At 44.4% G+C, this 22,726-nt stretch overlaps 1 protein-coding gene across 2 annotated transcripts; it reads right to left on the bottom strand.

The window, feature by feature from the left end:
• Positions 1–1,148: 1,148 nt before the first annotated feature.
• kank2 (KN motif and ankyrin repeat domains 2) lies at positions 1,149–22,726 on the bottom strand. Of its 2 annotated transcripts, XM_061749232.1 has the most exons (13): positions 22,623–22,726; positions 13,969–14,043; positions 8,755–8,836; positions 7,167–8,537; positions 6,484–6,687; positions 6,297–6,405; positions 5,501–6,001; positions 5,334–5,421; positions 4,590–4,809; positions 3,662–3,804; positions 2,696–2,896; positions 2,357–2,455; positions 1,149–2,158 (listed from the first exon to the last, which is right to left on the bottom strand). In XM_061749232.1, exons 3-13 carry the CDS (start codon positions 8,789–8,791, stop codon positions 2,102–2,104), a joined length of 3,030 nt encoding a protein of 1,009 aa, XP_061605216.1. In that variant the 5' UTR covers positions 8,792–8,836; positions 13,969–14,043; positions 22,623–22,726; the 3' UTR covers positions 1,149–2,101. The 2 variants fall into 2 exon arrangements, with proteins under 2 accessions (XP_061605216.1, XP_061605217.1); XM_061749233.1 differs by lacking the exon at positions 13,969–14,043 and having other exon boundaries at positions 22,623–22,698.

The raw sequence follows: 22,726 nt of genomic DNA, 5'->3' as shown, positions 1-22,726 counted from the left end.
TAATTTCCATACTTCTTAGTAAAAAATAAATAAATACAGTCATAATATTTTTTGACATTTGAGTAAAGACTTGGGTTCTTTATAATCGATTATGTCACCCAATAATTTCCAAAAGATTATAGTTTAGGTAATGTAGCTCATGCAAAGGTAGACCAAACATAAGACAAGACGACAATGCTTTGTCCTGCATGACTCACAACAAACCATCCATCCATCCATTTTCTTTACCCAAACCATTTTACAGTCTGCATTTAGTTGAAGCCCTAATTTGAAACCCTAATTCTGTTTTGAAACCCGACTTTGAAAACCTAACCTTGTTTTGAAACCGTACTTTGAAACCCCAACCCTGTTTTGAAACCCTAACCCTGTTTTGAAACCCTAAACCCGTCTTGAAACCCTACTTTGAAACCACAACCCTGTTTTGAAACCCTCCTGTGAAACTCCAACCCTGTTTTGAAGCCCTAATTTGAAATCCTCATCCTGTTTGGAAACCCTAACCCTGTTTGAAACCCTAACTCTAATGAGAGAATATTTGTCAAAAAACAATAACGTTCATCAGTTTGAACTTTAAATATCTTATCGTTGGAGTGTATTCGATCAATATAGGCTGGAAAGGATTTGCAAATCATTGTAATCTGTTTTTATGTTTTAAACAACGTCCCAACGTCACTGGAATTGAAGTTCGTAAAATGTAAAAATATGATCAACTATCTTTATCTTTTTTTTTTCTTTTTCGTCAATTTCAAATTCCTGTATTCCAGTGTTACCATTTCTTCGATTACTATTGGAGTACTAAAAAAAATTGTCCACGTGTGTACATTAATATAGCTCACAATGTATATATATATATATATATATATATATATATATATATAGATATATATTGTAAAAATATCTAGTGTTATTTTAAAAAAGGAAGAGAATAACGAATAAAAACAACACGGGCTTTATTGGCGAGCAGCTACTTGGCACTGGAGCCCCCTCTGGTGGACATTTGCTAGCACTGTCGACACTGGTATTGTACACTACAAATGTATTACTAGTAGTCTTCCTACTGCACTACGTAGTGGTTTTAACAGTTATCAAATTAAATAAACTTTAAAAGTGCAATGGCAACAAGTGTAGTACCAAATAGAGAGGTAACAGAGTCAGTGTGGTCCTTATTTATTAATATTTCTTCAAAAACAAAAACAACAAAAAAGCACAAATGATAGAAGAAAAAGTCTAAAAATTGTACATAACCCTTCATAAGAAATGAGCTTAATTAAGAGCTGTGCGGTTACATAGAGTATGCGTGAGCCTAAAAACCTTACGTGTATAAAAAAGGTAGATGCTTAAATTAACACCTTTATAAAAAGTGAATTGCTTCAAAGTGAATATGAAAGTTTAGTGGGGTTAAAAGGTATTAGAAATGTTGACATCACTAGCCAATGCACTTCGATTTTCGGTATGATAGCTACCAGTTGAAGGGGGCATATATTATTTAAATATAACTTACACAATTTATCCTTATCGGACCCTCGTCAGTCACTTTCTGTTTCTATTCCTTCATGCGTGACCACACTGAACAGTCTCAGTTGTTTCTCCTCCCGAGCACAAACAATTACAAACACAATTTCATAAAAATTCTTCCTTACGGCCATCAACTTACACGTATGACAACACAAAACACGGTAGTACCTTATTGAACTTATTCATCTGTTGGCTGGTGCGAAAAAAATAAAACTAGTCATCCATCGAGGTCCTGAGGTAAATCAGACGTGGGAAGGAAAAATTATCAAAAATAGAATACATAACATTTGGTGTATAAATATAGATAAAACAGTTGCGCTGGTGAGAAAACCCGACCAAGGACACTTATTATCAAACACGAGAGGGTGGCTCTTGTTATTCCACATGGCTGTGAATTGTTACATCATGTTTCTCAAAACACTTCAGTCGCTCACGTTACACAACGACAAACAAAAACAGGGCTGTGAGGGCCGGGCAGCTGATATCAGCGGCGTCGGTGGGTCATGTGACCATCACTCGATCGTCATGTGCTTAAATAACGGGGGTGAGAGAGAGCAAAGAGTTTGTCGGCTGCAGAACCAGCGGAGTCTCATTTTGTTTCACTGGCAGGGGGGGAGGAGCCCAGCAGAGAAGATTTTGGGGAAACCTAAAAGATGGAAGAAAATAGTTAGCATGAAATAACCCATTTGGCTCTGAATATTCCATATTTATAGCCGTTTTCGGTACTACGGCTTCCCCCCCAAATGCCCAAAAAACATGTATGTTAGCTTCACTGAAGACTCTTAATTGTCCATAAGTGTGATCGCTAGATGGAAAATGGATGGCTATTTGGGAGCTTACTCACAGGGGAAGGAGGCTTAGCAAAGTTGAGGTGGGCATACAGAAGCACGGCGATGTCGTTCTGGCTGGCCTCCAGGGCGATGGAGAGCGCTGTGCTGCCATCCTGAAACACATTGACACAAGATGACATTAACTCATTCACTGCCAGCCTTCCCAGTTAACATGGATATTTGACTTCTAAAGCCGTCAATGGCAGTGAATGTGTTAAAGGGGACATATTAGGGAAAAGGGACTTTTTTTTTTTAATGCTTGCATACAAATAGTTGGGTCTTCAGTTAGTTGCTTACATTAACGCACTATGTTGGGAGAGAAAACAAAGCACATAAAGATAGCACAAGCTCACGTTATCAGTGAGGGTGGCGTCACAGCCGGGCACAGACAGTAGCTGCCGCACGATGTCCACGTGACCGTGCTCGCAGGCGCACATGAGCGCCGTGGAGCCGTCCTCGTCGCGGATGTTGACCTGGGCCCCGCAGGACAGAAGGGCCCGCACCATGTCCCCTCGGCCGTGGCTGACCGCCAGCATCAGCGCCGTCTGACCGGCCTACAAAACACACATTGAAAATCGGAAGACTTTCTTTTAACCCTCCTCAAGAGGAGTTCTTAAAGGTTTTGGGTCCAGGGACCCCTTACTTCTGACGACACCCTCAAAATCCTAACACTAATTAACCATAACTACCACGTGCACCCCTATATGCCACAGGAAATCAAAAGTTGCCAATGTTTGAGAAAAAAAAACTGCGAAGTGACAATATCATATTTTTTAGTGAAAAAAAGTCAAATAGTATGAGAATAAAGTGCTTTTTTTATCTTTACAAGAAAAAGGATGGATGTTGTCAGGATATAAACTATAAAGTAATAATCATAAAAATCTAAGTCGTACTTTTTCAAGATGTATATTCTGATACTGTATATATCATGGTAGCAACTTTTATATGTTAAGTTTAACAGTGTCAGTGTCATTTATAACTTTACTCTCACAATATTATTAAATTGCTAAATGTGTGTCTTTTCTTTATGTCTGTGTAGATTGTCAGTCATCCCGATCATCGTGGCAAAGGTTTCATCGAGGCAACTGGACATTCCTTTTTTTGTTTAATTTGTTGTGTTTTCTCTTTTTTCTCCCAAAAACATTAAAAAAATGACTCAGGCAATTATAATAGTATGCTCACAATATGTAGGTACGCACTTTTTTTTTAAAACGATACGACAGACTGCCAAAGTGGGAACCTCGGTTTGAAAACCACTGCCTTAAAAGTCATCAATTAGGATTCTTATAGTAACAGCAAGCGGGCAGTAGAGGGCGCACCTGGCTGGCCTTGGCGTTGACGTCCCCGGTGCACAGCAGCTGCAGGACAGCTTGAAGGTCGCCGTCTGAGTGGAAGGCGGCCAGAGCGGTGAGCATGATGGCCGTGTAGCCCGCCTTGTTCTGCTTATCGGCATTACACAAACCTGTCGGCAAAAACAAAAAATAGACGACATTTAGGCCCAAATACAAAATAACAGATGTGCAATGTTGTAAGCATGTCTCCCTTATATTTGGGATGGAATCCTACATTGCAAAAACATGCATGTTAGGTTCATTGAGGACAATAAACTATCCACAGCTTTGAATGTGAGTATGAATGATTGTCTTTCTACATTATATGTGCCCTGCGATTGGCTGGCGACGACTCCAGGGACGTAAGGACAAATAAATAAATAAGCATATGAGAAAATAATATAAAATAATAGACAATAACATTACAACAATTCCAAATAAAAGATAACAATTTGGGGGAAAATAATAGAAAAACATGAATCCCAAAAATATGATATTGCATTTTTCCCCTGGCATGTTAACTTCATTGAAGACCCAAAAATGTCCATGGATGTGAATGTGAAGAGTTTTTTTTTTTTGCCTATATAGCATTTGCCCTGCAGTTGGCTGGGTTTGACCCAAAGTCAGCTAGGACAGGCTCCAGCTCACCGGCAACCCGAATGAGGACAAGCACTAGAGAAAAAGGATGGATGAATGCGTTTTAACCACTTGTTGCTAGGCAGAATTTGTGGTTTGATTAAAAAAAGTGTCCTACATCATTCTCACTGTGCTGTTTCCCTGGCAACCAAGGCAGAATGCCCCACAGGCAGGGCCATCATAATTTATAATGACATCTGTACAAAATGTAATGCTATTGAATAAAATATTTTCACCACCGCGCCGTCGAGTTGATCCGCACCAAATCTACGCGACTCACCGGTGTCGAGCAGCAGTTTCACCACCGGGAAGTTAGAGTGCGAGACGGTGTAGTGCAGCGCCGTGTTCCCGTTGCCGTCCGCCATGTTGATGACAAACTCCAGCAGCTGAGGCGAGACGGCGGCGAAGGCGTCCATGTAGGCCCGGACTGCCGCCGCGTCCGCCGCCTTGTGGCAGGACACGCGCAGCCACTCCTGCAGCACGCTGGTGTACGCCTCCCTCTGAGTGGAGACACAATGAGGACACTTTCAAGGAGATATTTTATGGAAATTTCACTTTTTAATGGTTTGTATACAAATTGTTGGGTCTGTGAAGTGCCATCAAGTGTGAAATTCAACAGCCAACTAAGTGAGATTTTTTGATTCAAAATAATAGACAAAATGAATAAATCAATCAATAAAACCCCGTTAATATTAGAAATAAAGATTAGAAGAAAAATGTTAGAAAATGATGTCCAAGAAAATGACATAAATATACAAGTATGAAAAAAGTCATTTTTCCACTCCGGCCTCTGCTCTCACAAGTAAAAAGAGCTGTAGTCAGAGCTCTCGTCTTTGTAACAAAAGCCAGACTCGCCACTGGCTCTGCAATATATGGGGCGGGTATGCCGTCACGAACTTGCATGAGACAGGGCCCCTTAAAGCAGCCTAATTTCAGGAAAATGAAAAATAATCCTTTTTGTTGGAAAAAAAAATGTGAAAAAATGCCCTATATTAAGACACACTGCTGCGCCGATTGGACGTACCGCTCCTTGTTGGCTGAAGGCGTTAGGCTCCCCGAGGGCCTTTTGAAGGTCACGAAGAGCTGACATCAGGCTGTCGCTTAATTCCAACCTGGAATGGCAACAGAGCAGGCCGCTGATGTTTTGTCCTCGTGTCATTTTGCCAGTCCAGAAATCACCGGTCGGCTTACCTGACTTGTTTCGCGGGGACGCCCAAAGCCGTAGGCTCGGATTCCGATTGGCTCGAGGGGGCCACGGTGTCCGCGTGTTGCCTGGCAACGTCTGGACTTTGAGCGGCACATTGAGGGGCTGCTGAGAAGGCAACGGGCGACTTGGATTCCGTGCTGGTGGCTGGTGTCGGACTGACAGTCTCCTGGCAGGCAGAGTTGTTTGCTGGGCACGGGGGAGCCGGGCTGGCGCCAGGCGGCGATGTCCGGGAGGAACATTCTGGAGCTGCAGTCTCGGTCGCTCGTGACAGTTGAGTTTCGTCCGCGGTTGCAGGCGGAGAGTCGGGGCCCTCGGCCGCCGGTCGGACGGTCGCCCGCTGAGGTACGTCATCGCCCTCTAGAGGCCGGGAGGCTTGCTGGTGCTCGGCCGTGGACTCTGACAGTTTTTCCCGGGCTTCGTGATACTCGCTGGAGTCGCTCTCCTCGTCCGAGCTGCTGCTGTCGTCCGACGACGTCGACTCGTACCTGTGGGAAAACAACACATATTGTTTTCAAATATTTGTGTATTTTTACGCTAGTAGTCAAGTCTTAACAGGAAATATTTGTATGAAAAAAAAAAAACGTATAATAATTATAAATAAAATAAATATCAAATGAAAAACAGTCAGTACGGTGATAACTGAGCGTGTCTTCTTGTGCCACGTGTCCAGGTATTCTCACCCCGCTGTGCAAACTAGTTCGTAACAGTTGAACCTCAGATTTCGGGACCGTCGTAAACCGAGGAGCCCTGTACCTAATGTTGCGGTTGAATGACACATACCCTCCATTGACGCCAATGAACTGGAGGTTTTTCTTGGTAGATGGTGAGCCGGGTTCCCCCTCTGCTTTCCGCTTCATGATGGACCTCAGAGAGGACTGGGGAGACGAGGCTGTACAAAAAGGTTCAAATCAGTCCGTTTAAACCCAGCGGAATGGAGGCGGGAGCAGCGTCTTTAATAACAGGTCACCTGCTGTGCGGCCGTCTTGAAGCGTCTCTGCGCCGGCTTCCAGGCGCGTCTCATTCTCTTTGACGTACACGCCGGCAATCTGCTTGCCTGCGGTGCCGACGGCGACACCGGGGTTGGATACGGGCACCGAGGTGGACAACTCGCTCTTGAGGATGTCGCGCACCTGCTTGGAGCTGACTGCGATTGGCAACCCCGCTGGGACTTCTGGAGAGGGAAACATTTTATTCCGGGCAGGTTGTAGGGACAAAATTATTGGGACTTTTGGTCATTACACTTACAGCAAGTGAAAATGAAATAAAATACACTACTGACAAAAAGCTTGGGATATTGGGCACTTTGGTGAAATTTCAAGATGAACCTAAAATGCACTATAACCTTTCCAGGTGAACTTAATATGACCTTCTCTAAACGCACTTCAAACTATGAAATGAGGCTACATTCAACAGCATTTTGAAAACTTGAACACCCCCTTTAAATACAAATAATAATGTAACCAGGAAATGTATTGATCGATTGCTATTCAGCTCCTTGTAAGAGAACAGCAAGCTGTGCAAAAAAGTACTGAAGCGCTGAACAGAGAAGGTCTATTGAGTTTACCTGTAAAGGTTGTAGGGCCTTGAAGGATCAGGAAATTTCACCTGAAAGCGGAATGTCGAACTTTTTCAGAGTAGTTATTCCAGTACCTGTTGAGCTGTCAGTTTGTCCTCTGTGGTGGCCCCCAAATAGCGGTGAGGGCGAGCTGCAGCTGACCGCTCGGAGCAGAGTGCCCACCTCCACCACAGTGGGCTGTTCCAGCGTGTACACTTGGATGCCAACAGTTCTCTGTTCCCTGTGCGGGGACTGCTGTGTGAAGCTGACCACAGTCTGCAGGTTGCCGTCCTGTAGCTCCTGCCAGCCCATGGTGGTGGCCATCACAGGGCGCTCGGCCCGAGGGCCCTCGTCCTTCTGCGTGGACGTCGCTTGCAGCTGCGCGGCGTGCAGCTCCGCCATCATTTTTTTCAGCTGACCCTCCAGATGAACCACTTGGTTCTTCAGAGCTTCGGCCTCGGGCAGTAGCCCCAGATCCACCTCCCGAACACCCACCCCAACCTGGCGACTGCTCTTCTGGCCCTCCGGTCCCACTCCAATGGTGCGCAGCTCCCGTTTGGCATCCGGTCTGGCACCAGCCACGATAACCGTGTCCTCGATCTCGCATCCCGAGTCTTGTTTGGAGCCCTCCGCTGTGGTGGGAGACATGGGCGCTGATGTCTTGTTGGCATCCTTCGCTCCCACGCTCGCCTCTTCTTCCGGGATGTCGATGTACAGCTCTCCTCGGCTCCGACCTCGGTTGAAGCCCATCGTGTGGCCCAGAAACTTCTGGCTTTTCAGTTGGACGCTAAGCTGTCGCTTCTCTTCCTGCAGCACAGAGATCTTCACCTGGAGCACAGGTATGGTCTTCACCTGCTCCTCCAGGTCTCGGATTTTCCTGAGAGCGGCAGCCATCTGCTCCCGGACGTGCTGCAAGTGGGCCGGGGTCGGCGTCACCGGGGTGGACAGGCCGGAGCTCATAGGAGTGAAGGTTCCTCCTCCTCCGCCTCCGTGGGCCCGGTTGAAGCTGTGCGCACTGCTGATGGAGGTGTTGGAGCCTACCATGCTGCTGTGCATGCTGCCCAGGTTGGAAAACCTCCTTCCTTCTTTCTCCTCCTCCAGCTTTCTGCGCGCATCCAACAAGGTCTTCTCCACGCGGGCAGTGCTGAAGTTGGGGCGGTGTGCGGTGTGGTAGCCCGGAGCGCAATAGGAGAAGCTGGATTGCCGACTGTCCACGCTGGCATTGGAGCACAGAGACTCCGTGGAGGTCCACCAGGAGCCGGCGTAACCGTAGCCGCCGCGCGGCAGCGAGCCGTAGCGCGGCCGCCGCTGAACGGGCACCTTCTTGATGGTGTTTCCCTTCTCGATGTCGTTGACATATTTGAGGAAGTCCAGGTCCAGACGGTAGCCATAGGGGGTCTCCACTGAGTAGGGCGCCTCCTGCTCCTTGCCGTGCAGGGAGGGGGCAGCTGGCGAGCTGAGCTTCCCTGCAGCGGAAGGAAAACAACTTTAAACAAACGGAAATCTGCGTCTAATCTTGAGCTCAGACTTTGGAAAATGGGATCAACTCTGGGCCAATGTGCTATTTGTGTACGCAGGCCGGATAATGAGGCTGAATGCGACCTTTTTAATAACATCAGTCAAATTGCAAATTTTTTCACATCAGTAGAGTCGTTGGTGGGATTAAGATCAAATCAAATGTACCTGGAAAGCCCGAGTCCATATGCAGCACTTGAGCCATTTTAGGCAGGAGGCTGCTATCAGATAGTCACCCGCTTACGCTCACCTGCAGGGAGATAACAAACAATTGAATTCACTTCAACAGTTTATAAAAAATGCTGCAGTTTCTCAAACGGGATTAAAAGCGACAATATGGTCATCTCCCTTGCATCCTCGGCGTTCCCACGGTGACAGTGGATTACCTCACGTATCAGTCTACTATACTCGGTGGTGGACAGTTAGTGGGCCTCAAAACACTGCAGCACTGACCAACATCTAAAGTCTAATATTTGTTCCATTAATTTGTATTCATTTGTTCACAACAGTCTATTCTCTTCATTTCGTAGCGTTTCTCTTGGCTGCACTGCTTCAAGTACACGCTGGCCCTTGATGATGTCAGCATTATTCCATCCTCTGATTGGTTAGTCAGGACAAGCCAAGACAAACAAGCAAAACACGTGTGTAGCCATCTGTACACATTAATACATTTAAATTCTCTAGTGAGTATGATGTACTGTACTATTAATTTTTGTTTGTTTGTTTTTGTCATGTTATTGGATAAATATTAATTCTGAACTGCTCCATCTGATGTTGCAACATTGCACAGTTGCGGGGGGTCATATTCCATTTTTGTATGGTGTTGATGGTTTCTCTACTTGCGACATGGTAGTGGTGGTATTAAGAGGTGGATTAGGTCCCCACTTAAGGCGCATGTACCAAATTTACTGATGACACCAGCCGGGCAGCACAGAGAATAGCGGTTAGCACTTCTGCCTCGCAATTAAGAGGTTCAGCGTTTGAACCTCAGCTCAGAACTTCTTGAGTGGAGTTTGCGTGTTCTCCCCGTGCTTGGTGGGTTTTCTCCAGGAACACTTTTAAGTCAGTTCCACTTCACAAGTGTAGCGAGACAAATGGTCCCTATGGCTGCTCTTTAACAAGACAAAAGCATTTGAGTGTTTCCTAATAAAAAGCTAGAGTGATCTGTGGAGCTGTGCACATACACACACGTCCTCACTTTCACTTTTTCAGCACATCATTGTTATTGTGTGACTTTGGTCTGCCCGTTCAACCCCCCCGGCTAATTTTATCCGTCCATTTTTCTGAGCGGGTCACAGTCGCCTGTGCGTGTTTGTTTCTCTTCTTAGTCTCCGCAGAAGAGGAGTTACAGGGGGAAAAGTTTCCTGGCAGCCAATTCCAGGACAGAGGTTTGAGACTTGCAGCCTTATTAGGAATCGTCTGCGCACGCGAACTGTGCCTCGCAAAACCAGAGTTTGCGCATACATACACGCACGCGCTTTTTCCTCAAATTTTTTTTTTTTGTGTGTGCATTTCTTTTCCACTGCTTTCTCCCCCATTTGCCCAAACGTCAGCTGATGATCAGGAGTTCTCAACTGGCCTCCCTGTGCTCTGTGGTAATTGCGCAGGACCGTGATGCATTTTGCTCAAACACATGACTGCTTGTTCCTCCCATGGAAGCCCACAAGCTCGTCCCGTTTGTCCGCTTGGAAAACATTAACTTCCTCGGTCATAGGGGAGGTAATATTTAACCCGAATCCAGACATGAGTTCCAATGTTGGGAGTATAGTATGGCTAACAAAAAGTAACTAAACGACAGTTTCTGCTGTAACGCAGTAATGTAAGGGATTACTAGCAAAATATTGTTAACCATATACCCATTACAAGCTCAGTAACGCAAGTAACAATGCGTTTGTGGCGATACATTATCCTGCACGGGCAACCGAGACCAAAACCTAGATTTTGGGTGCAGTTAAGACCAAGTTAAGACCAATAATTTGAGTTGAGACTAAGTCCTAACCGAGACTTAAAGTTTAAACTAAGACAAGCCCAACATATTTTGTAGAGACCAAGTTAAGACATTGAGTTGAAATTAAGTCAAGACTGATTGGTCTGTTTGCCAGGCTAATAATGATCTACTATGTAAGTATTATTTATTGTTTGCTTCTAAAAAGTACATTTAATGTCATGCAAATGTAAATGTAAAAGTAAAAATAATATTTTGGATGACAACTTAGAGTGATAAGAAAAAAGACAGTTGAGGTTTGACTTTGTAAGCAGTTACAAAAGTTCCGTGGAAAGATGGTCTATTAAAAGTATAAGTACCATTTGCATCTGTTGTTTTGGCATTTGTTGTCTTGATGAAGGTCGTCAATCTGTTAAGGTTAAGTCATACTTTAGAATTCCTGGTCATACCAAATTGTATTAACTCAACGCAAACGTATTAGTAACGTATTATCTAATAATGCCAGCAACTAGTAATATGTAACGGATTACACCACTTTTGCTATATTTAGGACTGAGTGTGAGAGTCTTCTGTCTTCTGTGTGTGTGGCATTGTCAGTTCACATCATTTTAAGGCTACTTTCCTGGTTAGGGCCGTTCTCTCGTTTGTGACTGCACCGATCGCTTGCTCACTGGCTGGTGAAAAGTAGGACGCTTGGAAACGCTGACAAATGCGCTTGGTATGTTTGAAGTCCCGGAGTCACTTTAATGTTTCGCTGCGATTCCTCTTATCTGTGCCCTTCATCACCCGCTCATACCAACACTGCCACACACACGCTTATACATACAGTACAAGCGCGGCCATTTTGACATTGAGGCGCAGCGTAACGCTTGCAACATCTGAAGCTGTTAAAATGAGAGACAGTTCCTGTATTGAATTGGATATGTTTGATAAGTCAGCCAACCGTATTGGAGCACTCGGCAGTGATTTGGATGACTTTTCACTTTTCACAACTAGGATTTATGGAGATGAGAAAATGGGTGATGGGAAATACATGAAGACAAAATAGTGGTGTGGAATAATCACAATCAGGAATGAAAGCGAGGCGCTTTTGGCTTTGTTTATCTCCAGTGTGGAATTAAAGTATCACATTGATGTTTCATGTTATACACAACAGGACAGTGTGTGAGTGTGTGTGTGTGTGTGTGTGTGTGTGCGTCTGTGTGTGTGAGTGCGTGTGCGTGTGCGTGTGGAGGGGCAGAGTTGGCAGGGGACAGTTGATGAGATATAATTAGAGTGTGCAGCTAGCTACGCAACCAAACATCGTCAACCCGACCGACTGGTGGCCGGGGCTCGATTCGAATTGCAGACACAAAAACTTTTCATCTCGTTTTCCCACATCAGCGCCTGAAAAAGAAAAAGAGCGAAAAAAACGCCCACGGCAACAAAACTCCCTCCGCATCTGTCTCGCTGGCGGTAACACACCCCCCCGTGTGCACGCTCCACACTGAGAGTTCCATTGAGATGACATGCTAACAGAGACAGTCTGTTCTCACTGAATTTAGTAAGCCTTATTCCAAAACATGTAGTCATTGACAGTTAAACAAAAACCTCTGTTTGCATGTTTTCTATTCTAACTCTGAATTCCACAGAACCGCTTTGTTTGAAAATATGTATTACGCCGACTGCCATAAACGGGTGCAAAGTTAAGCTATTTTTTATTTGCATTAATTGAATGGCAAACCCATGTACAGTAAGACAGTGGATGTGGCGTTTTCTTATTTTCTGGCAAGGGTGAGTCCCTTTGCAATGCACACTACCACCACCTACGGGACAAGAGTGGAACATTACCAACTGCAACATGCATATTAGGTGCTCGCGAAAGCAGGGTACATACTGTAGATACAGGTAATCGGGCCGAATTCGAGCATTTTTTCCCCTTCCGATCAAAGTCAGCAAAGGCCCAATTGTCAGGTGTCTTAACACGATTATCCTGACTGATTATCATGTGGTGTGGGGTGTGTTAGGAGTGTTTTTTTTCCACAACAATCTGAAAATCGGAAAACAATCGAGCCGAACAATTGCAAATGTTAAACCTGCTGATCAACACCTAGTTTGGCCGAGCCACGGATTCTGAAACGGCGACACGAAACGGAACGATAGCCAATTAGGAAGCGACCTGATATGTGTCGAACATATATGGCTTGTGAAGTGTTTTAGCACAGTTTTTTGGAGTACACTTAGCATGCGAATGGAGCTTGAGTTGCTATTTCAACTGTGAAATATGGTGCTGAATTTTTCACATAAATGTTTGTCGCCAGGAGAGATGGGCATAACAATCGATTAACTGCTTAATACAGCGTTAATAATTCTTGTCAGTTGTATGGAATCATTTGAATGCTTTCAATTGATTCCCAGCTGACTTTGGGCGAGAGGCTTTGTACACCATGAAGTAGTCGCCAGCCAATTGCAGGGCTCACTCAAAGTCACACCTACAGACAATTCTGAGTCTTCAATCAACCCAATGTGCATGTTTTTTGAAATGTGGAAGGTAGCCGGAATACAGGCTACAATCACAAAATGTCAACTAGAGGAAGTTGAGCTACATCGTCGAGCGGACCTCCGCGATGGTACAACTCCTCTGGGAAGCTTTACTCTTACTTAACTTCCTTGAAATGTTTTTCATACATATATTACTGTAACACATGACTTTACTACTGTGTTAGCAGAGGCTTGTGATTAACTACACCGTGTTCTGTCTTACAAATTACATAACTTCTGGTTACCTCAATGCCACAGGAATGGAACTCAGTCGTAAATTGAGGACCCACTGTGGAATAACTAATTGTTGTTTTTCTGCATGATCCATCAAGAAAATCTAGTCCGCTCCCAGTCTTGAAATGACTTTTCTCATAACAGCCTCATGCAAGACAAAAGTGCAGCTCCACTCCTTAGCGGCGATCCCTTCCAGTACATCTGCGTGCCATGTTAATGGAGGTGAACTCTTCCTCTGCGTGCCTTTAAGATTAAAAGCCTCGCGTGGTAAAGATGTAGGTCAGCGTGCGCCAAATGCTCATTTGCGCAATGTCCAGCATGATTTTCACGAGAATAGCCGCATTACACGTTTGACCTCCCATGGCACATTGACAGCAGCACTCCCTCACGGCGGCATCTGCAATATGTGATTCACAGTATGTGTACAGTATTCCTTTCAAAAGATCGGGACCACCCCGAAGAGTCACTTCAAATTCCAAATTCAATTGTGACTCCTCCAAGTGTATCAAACTCACCGCTTCCCCTCACACTGAGTCACCTAACTGCTGTTGCCATTATAAAGGATTATATCACGGTATTGCTAAATCAGAATTACCACCTTCCATTAGGGTTTTTTTTCCACCAAGTTTCCCAAGCTCAGGAATGGTTTTTGAATTAAGAAGACAATATTTTCCATTTCATACCAGCAACGACGGGGGCCCGCTCGTCGCTGGTCTCCTCCAACTGCCTCCCTTCTTTCGCTTTTTTTAGCCCAGCACCTGTGAGAAACAAAGAGCAAGAAGGCTTAGGCTGTGGCCGAAAACCATCATGGGTCGAAAAAATGCAAAACTCAGGAAGGAAGATAAGTAGGATTGTGGCAAGTGGTCATCAGAGGCATCGTTCGTAACGCCATTTAACTTGTTGACTCGGAGATAAAAACAGACTTATGTCAGGGTGGAAGAGGCCGGCCCCCGCGACACTCTAAACACCGCTTGCAACGCCAGCAAAAACATTCCAGTCGTTCTGAAAGACACCGCGGATGTGAAGAATAAAACCCCGCGAAATGCCGATCAAAGTTTGACCTGTTTGCGGTGCAGCCAGTAGGTTGAAGACGACCGAGCATCTCCTCGGGGTGGGAGCCTCCCCCTGCGGTGTGATTGCGAAATGTTTTCTTTGAACAGCTGCACAAGTCACCTTCAGACTCCAGGCTAAGACCATGAGCCACAAAACCACAGTTCAAACAAGCGGTACAGTTCAGTTTACCACCGTACGGTTAGGGACGATAAATCTGACCTTGTGTTTCCCCCGCGGGCTGTGACAACTAAATACTGTGCCATCACAGCAGCGCGACACAATGTAAGTCGACAATGAATTCAACAAGTAATCGTCACATACTGTACTGCTCATCACACTGATTATTCCTGGCTCGCTGTCCTATTTGTAAGGTACTGTTGAGTGTTGGAGGTGCCGAATTTGAGTCGCCAATCTGCTGGCTTGTGGCATAGTATCAGAATGGGAAAGGTGCACTTTCAATCGCTTCCCTGAACAAACGGTAAGAAAACAAAACACGTAAACACACAGACTCGCTAACTGACTAGCCAGTTAACAGCCAGCCAATTCTATAATCATTTTGCTGACACCCATGTCACTCACCAGGCTATGCATGCATGTTATCATGTTCAATAATGAAAAATCCATTTTATTAAATTAATCGATGGGATAATCGATAGACTACTAAAAAATCCAAACTAAAAATCTTTCATAGCCCTAGCGCCAAGAGATTCACAAGTAAAGCTAATGCAGGGATGACAGCTTTACTTGATATGACACAGTCCTATCAGAGCTTTTTATTGGCCCAAAACTTAGGTAGGGAGGAGTAATTGGTTTAGTAGGTTTTGTTGGTGCACCAGTATGCACTTTAAAACCAAACAAAAACAAACAAAAGATAAAACATGATTTATTGCAAATTATCTTATGGATACCCTAGGATAAGAACGGATTAAGTGTTGATGCTTTTCAAAAGAAGACGAGTTTTGTATGAGAAGTGTTATAAATGCATTTCTGAGTTTGTTTTAGGTAGCAGAGTGGATTGTTGCCCAAAAGTGATATGGATCCAGTACTGAATTGTAAAGGAATTGAATGATGCCCGCTGAGAAATAGTGTGCTCGTCTATGAATTTCTTAGGTTATAGTTGCGTTTTAACCAAGCTGTAACTTCTGACAGTGGAAGCGCATTGGACGGTGGCTCGTATGAAACTGAAGCCAAATGTACAGTTTGTTGTTATCAGGGCTTTACATTCCTTTGCTGTGAAGGGGAGTGCGTGCATGTGGTGGACAAGTGCCGTGACTGTGTCTGCTGATTGTCAAACTTCCACCAAGGCTAGCTACCAGTGAAATGTTTTCTCGTCTTTTCAAGCTAGTTTTTGAGTGACCTTTTCGAAAGATCATAACAAGCCTTGTTGTTGTTGTTGCTGCCGCCGCCACTGCTGCGGAGCTCATTGTGTCACGTCCGAGGCGCTGAGAGGTCGCAGTGGCCTGGGTAGCAACAAACCTTTTTGCGGGGCTGCACATCACAAAGACCCATTCATGTAGGGCCCCCGGTTCCACAGCTGGTTCTAATATAAAGAGAGGAGGGGCATCTCCAAGGAAGACAGACAGCATGTGCAGGAGTGTCGGGCAAGAGAGTTCACCTCAAAATAAACAAATAGCTGCTGAAGTGTTGTTTGGGACTCGCATGATGACACTCAAGTGGTTTTGATGTCTTGATTTCCAGGAAACGCACGACTGAACACTTGGAATCCTGATTTGTACAAACTCAAGGAAAAGAAAAACTGTAAAGAAAGCAAAAGTTGTGGCGCTTTTAAGGTACAACCCGCTATTTGTGCAGAGGGCAAATACTTTAAACTCACAGATCCCCAGACGCACGGACACCGTCCAAAGTCCTCACGCTCCCACGGATCCGCAAACACAGCTGTGTCCTTTAAGTCCATGTCGTCAGGTAAAGACTCTGACGACACGAGAGATGGGATTTAGCTCCTTCGAATTTGTCAGGAACATTTGCGATGACATTTCCAAGCTAATTGGTGCTAATGGGTTGAGGTCCGATAGAGGAAGGGTTTACAGGAAAGGGAGATTCCCCCCAAGGACCCGGTAACAACCCGGTCACTTCCTCCCAACCCAGGAAAGCTGAATTTAAAACAGAAGGGGGAGGAAAAGAAGAGAAGGGATGACGTGAAAAAAAAGTGAGAAGTTTTTAAATGGAAACTTTTGCCCAACAGTGTGAATCACTGCAAATCCAGGATGTAGTCAACTCCCAGATGGGGGAGCGCACACATCAGCAAGATCACACACAAGATCAGAAGAACAACTAACAAAAAGTCAATATGTAATTTAAAATGTCTTCGCCCTGAGGATACCCATGATTTGTGCATTCCACGTCTAAAAATATGCGGACAAAAGAGTGCGCTCATGAGGAGCGCAGGCAGCACTTTATCTTTCCCGACTGAAGCTCATTTATGGTCAAGACTTTCGTTCCTCTGGGGCGACGGACGATCTTAATCGAGATGCATGGAGCAGTTACACAACAACAGGGACGTGTCTATTCACTGAGACGTCTGTGTCTGCCTCGCTCCTCCATGTGGAAAACAGATGGCTTCTTTCAGGCCTCTATATAATAAGTCAGCAAAACATATACTGTATAACAACCAGACTGTTAACATGAGGAGACCGTAGTGTTCTGGAATCTGATGACCTCGTGACGTACATGGTGAAGTCGTGGCGGGCCAACGGGACGTCGTCCCCGTGATTCTGCCCTTTTGGAAAAATCCCTGCTCCTCGCATTAAAAAGTGCGGCGGGACAGAGGAGCTAGCATGAGGATGGCGACGTGCTGAGCAGCCTGGCGCTGGCCTTAAAGGGAGGGGCCGGGCGGCTCGCATTACTCCCGGAGCAGAGTAAACGCTATTGGGTCATCCAGACAGGAAACTGAGCGAGGGAGAGGCACCGGAAAGAAAGAACCCAAAAAAGAAGAAAAAGCAGGAGGTGGGGTAGTCAGGAGAAAATGCCTTAACGGAGGTGGGGAATTAAGAGCAGAGGAGAGCAGAGGGGCCGACGGCGGGGGTCGTCAGGGGAGGAAGACGAAGTCCAGACGGAAGCAAGATGCTTGTTCAAAGCGGACTTTGGGTTAAAAACTCTGGTCCAGTCTAGATTGGACGCCACAGCACGGGAAGTCATGTTAGTACACAGATCTTGTCGGTTCCTTCCCGCATTTAATAAGCTTGTAACGATACAGTATCCAAAATGAAAATCCTGATACTCTAAGGCTATGTTCACACTACAAGGTATGAAGCCCAATTCGGATTATTATTATTTTTTTTTCAATCCGATCTATTTATGTAGTCGATCACGCTACAAAAACCAATGAGACTCCTAATGTGAACGGAATGCATCTGTGAAGTGACGCGCACAAAACATGGCGTCACGTGACGAAGTGTGTTTATGGAAGTAAATATGACGCCCGTGTAGTTCTCAGTCCTGACGCGTTTGTGGCAATTTCAAGGATTCTGCTCTTTTGTCCGGCGTCATGACTCGGGGAGATGTCGGCTTTCCCCACGCACCTGAAGAGTTATGGTCGTAAATATTGAACACGTTCATAATTGAAGATTGTTGGCCCCGACCGGTTTTAAACCCTAAAATCGTGGCAAATCCACTCTTAACACCCCTCAGATAAGACATAAAATTGTCTGGCGTTTGACGTGCTTGGTCGGTCAGGGCCAGAATCGGGTTGATTGTCCTTATGTGTGTAACGGGCCTAATACGAAAAGAGCAAGACTATTTGCTGTAAGTGCTTCAAAAACACTTTCAAGTCCAATCCAACGCGGTTGTGAAACTTCAAAGACACCATCCTGAAATTCATTTTAAGAGTATGGAAGAAAACACACGTGTGCATGGTCTGACAATTATATTATGTTAATAAGTTCTATATATCATAAATATAATAAATGTAGTATTGATATGAATACATTACTGTAACAAATATGAATATAAATCTGATTTATATATGTTTATAATAAAACATATGCTTATACAAATTTATTTGTATAAAAAAAAAAAATCAATCATGTATTGTGAGGTTCAGAAATCGAGATACAAATCATTAACTTTGGTGTATTGTTATTATAGCCCACCCATTTGAGAAACTTGCCCCTTTTACACAGCCTGTCCCAGTCATCATGCCGGAAGGTTTCACACTCGGCACTCACTTCTCACTCCCTATTGTGTCGCTGTCTAACGTATGTCACACCATGCAGGCGTGCTGACGTCATCATATGAATACATTGTCTGGTTCCAAGATGCTGTGTCATTGTGTGAAAGTGTAAACACAGTTGTGGAAATAATAATCTGCCTTCGCTTGGTTCTGCATGAAAAGAAAGATAGTTAAATATGGCTGCGATGGGGCTATTTTGTAGGATCTGAATTTTTTTAAAAAACCACACAGTTGTGGCAAGATTCTGCCTTCACTGGGTTTGACGTAAAAAGCAAAGCCAGATAAACATTGGCTGTTTTGCCGCATCTCTGTGCAAAAAGGGGAAAATCATGCTAAACCTACTCTGGAATATTTGTGAGTTTCCGGTTTTCAGGACGAATATTCTATTAAGGAAGCTCAAATGGGATTATTGGTTTTTCCTCTTCATCCAGATTAGACCATATGCGCACTCAAACTTGATTTACTAGACAGTAGCAACTCCTTCCGTAAGTGTAAACAGTATCTGCCTGTTTTTGCACAGGGCCTTTGTATTTGTTTAAACTCCTGCCACATGTACACAATTTTTTTTTTTATAAGAGCATCTCAACAGGACAGGACGGTCGGATTGGCAACGGCTCCCAAATGAAAACAGCAAGTGTGCTGGCCAAAAGCGGCGAGGCGAGGCAAATGCCTGAGCACGGTCTCTATTAGCAACGGTGTTTCTGTTGCTAGCCTGGGAGCGGTCCTTGGAAAGCATCACGCTCGGTGTCATCTGGCTGCTCCAGTTGGGTGTGTTTTTGGAAGCATCTTTTTTGGAACATCTTAAACCTGTTACTCAGTTGTTCTAAAATTGATTGAACGTCATCTTTGAGAATGCCTCTGTTCTAACATCAATCAAATGTGAACTGTTATGCTGTTATTGTGAAATACATATTGTACAGTGGAACCTCTCAGGTGTACAAAACAGCCTTTCATCTATTTTCTACAGTGCAAAGGATCGGGACTGGGGCGGACCGCAAATAGTGGAAATCTGCGGATAATTGATGCACGTTATAATCCACTGAGGATTTTTTTGTTTTTTGTTTTTTTTTAATTCTTGAATAAGCGGGGGTAAACCACCAATAAGCGGTTTCAGGGTTGGTCCCCCCCCCCCCTAAAAAGAACAAAAAAAATTTTTATTTATTTTTTTGTTAAATCCGCTCATAGGTGAATCAGCAGGTGCCAAACCGAGAGTATGCAGGGGTCAACTGTATATTTTAAGAAACAAATCTATAAATCTTTAAGTAAAAGAAAATTACCACCAAAAAAAAAACACTACCATCTTGTGCAAATTTAGATGCGTACATGGAAATAATTGTTTAAGTACAAAAAGAAGGTAAAAAGTTAAAAACGTATAATGTCTTAACTTTGACAAAACATATAATACTTTTGGAACAAGTGTCAACACTATTTTATGTGACTTTTTAGGTGTCTTTCCACAGAGTTGTGTTCAAATTCCGACTTGTCCAACTATGGGAACGTTCCGCTTTTAAGGTTCTCCTCTATCCTGATCAAACGCGATAGATGGAATGTTTCGCTCATCAGCTAAGGTCCATTAAAATGTATATTTCCTATTCAATACACTCCCTGAAGACACTTTGATTGCATGTAAAACAACAGAAAAATCAGTCCTTTCATCATTTGAGTGATAGAGTGTATTGTTGTACAAGAACAGATGCTTCATTATCCAGTCGTGCACTCGTCAGTAGACCGTGTACGTCATGCAGGTTCCAGGGTGTAATTTCATTAGTCCAGCCAGCGTGTGGCCCGGTGTGCAAATGGGGTTTATATCCCCACATTCCATCTTAGCCCCCAGCGAGGGTGTCCAAATGCTGTAACGAGATGCATCGCATTCCAGCGACAAGATTCCGCGGGGTCCTCACGAGTCAAAAACAATGCGGAAACAAGTCATGTTTGTTCGCCATTCAGCTAAGGGTCATGTTACCACTGTTACAAAATGGTTCCATTGAGCGGTTGTGGAGCATTTGGTCGGCTCCTCTCCCCTCACTGAGTGTGACACAAACAGACGGAGCCGCAGACCACTCGGCGGGACGGAGCCCATCCGGAGGGCTGCGCAGCTGCTCCGACGTAGAGGCGACCGCTGGCAATCAACCCGTTGCACACCAGCGCCAACAGTGTCGTATTGTACAGAGGACTGATACATGCGGCGTAGCAACCAGGCCCGTCACGACACCCCCGCATCCTTCCACGGTCCCCACAGCTCTCATCAGAACAACATGTGACATCAGTTCACTGAAGCAGCCAGACAACAACTGGGTTTATTATGAAATAGCTCATCACACACACACAAACCTAAACAATTATGTTGAGCGTCAACTCATTTTGAGTTGTTTTTTTTTATGTTTCCCAAGTTGTCACTATGCGTTTACATACCGACCGAAAGGTCACATGCCGCCTTACAATGAATGCCCAAGTGCTGCATGCAATAGTAGAGGTGTCACAATTAATCGACAACTAATTGATCATCAAATTAATGGACAACGATTCTGCTAATCGATTAATTGTTTTAGAGACATTGTTTAACTTGTCCAAATCCTCTGATTTCAGCCTTTCAACTGTAGATATTCTCGGATTTCTGTAATCCTTCATGGAAGCAGACTGATTATGTTTTGTGTTTAATCAAAATAATACATTTCCAGACATCTGCTTTTACTTTGGAAAACAATGATCAACATTTCCCCCTTTTTTCTGACATTTTAAAGGCAAAACCAGTAACTTAATAATAATCAGTTTATGTAAAAAGAATGGTTTAATTTATTATGCAAATAGTTGTTATTTGCAGCCGAAGTATGAATAACGTGTAACTGAGCGCGCGTCGCCGTTGTGTCCCGGGGCAAGACTCTTAACCCACATCGTCCATGGTTGGATGTGGTTGGATGTTTGGTGGTGGTCGGAGGGGCCGTAGGCGCAGAGTGGCAGCCACACTTCCGTCAGACTGCCCCAGGGCACACTGGGGTGTGATTGTGGAGTGAATGAATTTAATAATGTGTGAAATTTTAACGCTTCTTTGAGTGCCTTGAAAAGCGCTATATAAATGCAACGCATTATTATCGTTATGTATTGCAGGGTTGGAAAGACAATTTGTGAAGGGGAAACTGAGTCCGAAAGGATCCCAGATGCACGGTTCGGGTTTCTCACCCTCCATCCATCTTTTGAGGACCCCCGCTAAAACTCTTTTCCCTCGGGCAACCGCCGGACAGCTTCGGCCCGACCAGACGGGCCCATTTTTAGGGGCGAGAGTGAAAAAAAGCGTACCAACATCTGGAAGTAATGAGGAGCGGCGGAAAGCGCGGACCCACCCTCTCCCATGAGCAGCTGCATGGACATTCCCATTTAAAAAAATAAATAAAATTTTAAAAATGGAATTATGACACTGTAAAACAAAATTATTGGACTTATGCACGTCACATCGTATGCTGTAATGCTGACATGCCTTCAATACAAAAAGTTGTATTAGCACCCACTACACACGCACACACACACGCACGCACGCGCGCGCGCGCGAACATACACGCACACACACACGCGCGCGCGAACACACACACACACACACAGGACCCCCTTAATAGGAGAACAATACACAATATAATTGTTGGACTGGACACAGATTTTACTGACGGATGAACACAATTAAACACAACTTCTATGTAAACATAGAAACACATGTTCTATCGACGACAATTTAGGTTTTTGTTTGAAATGATTATTATAAAGGCACAACATTATTGTAAACCTCGCTAGCTTGAGGAGAGCACGGGATTCATTCATCAAAAGGAAGAAGGACGTCAAAAAAAAACAACAACAATGCTTTTATCAGCCGATTGAGAAGCTTTATAGAGACATTACTTTTTAGAAAAATATAGCAAATAAGTAAGACCGACCCTTGGGGTGGGGGGAAAAAATAAAAAAATTAAAATAAAGTCAAAGTAAGCTAGCTACTCGCGCGCGGCACGTGCCAATCTAATAAAATGATACATTTCAAGCGTTTTTTGTTTGTTTGTTTTTTCTTCCTTCATTTTAAAAACAGGTTCTAATGAAATTGGAGGCAGTTCTTACCTGTCCCCCCGTTTTGGTAAATCCCTGCAGCCGCCTCGGCCCCGGGAGCGCTCACACTGACACAAGACAAAAACACCGCAGCCAGGATGCTCCTCAGACCACCT

Source organism: Phyllopteryx taeniolatus, chromosome 16 (genome assembly GCF_024500385.1).
Source record: "Phyllopteryx taeniolatus isolate TA_2022b chromosome 16, UOR_Ptae_1.2, whole genome shotgun sequence".
Classification (NCBI taxonomy): Eukaryota; Metazoa; Chordata; class Actinopteri; order Syngnathiformes; family Syngnathidae; genus Phyllopteryx; species Phyllopteryx taeniolatus.
Note: the sequence above shows the minus strand (reverse complement) of the source record. Positions and strands in the feature narration are given on the sequence as shown.

Coding starts and splice junctions, on each gene's coding strand:
- kank2 (XM_061749232.1), bottom strand. CDS start 8,791: ATGGCTCAAGTGCTGCATATGGACTCGGGCTTTCCAG. Junction 6,406..6,483: donor TCAAGACGGCCGCACAGCAG/GTGACCTGTTAT, acceptor CTTTTTGTACAG/CCTCGTCTCCCCAGTCCTCT. Junction 6,002..6,296: donor TTCATTGGCGTCAATGGAGG/GTATGTGTCATT, acceptor GTTTTCCCACAG/GTACGAGTCGACGTCGTCGG.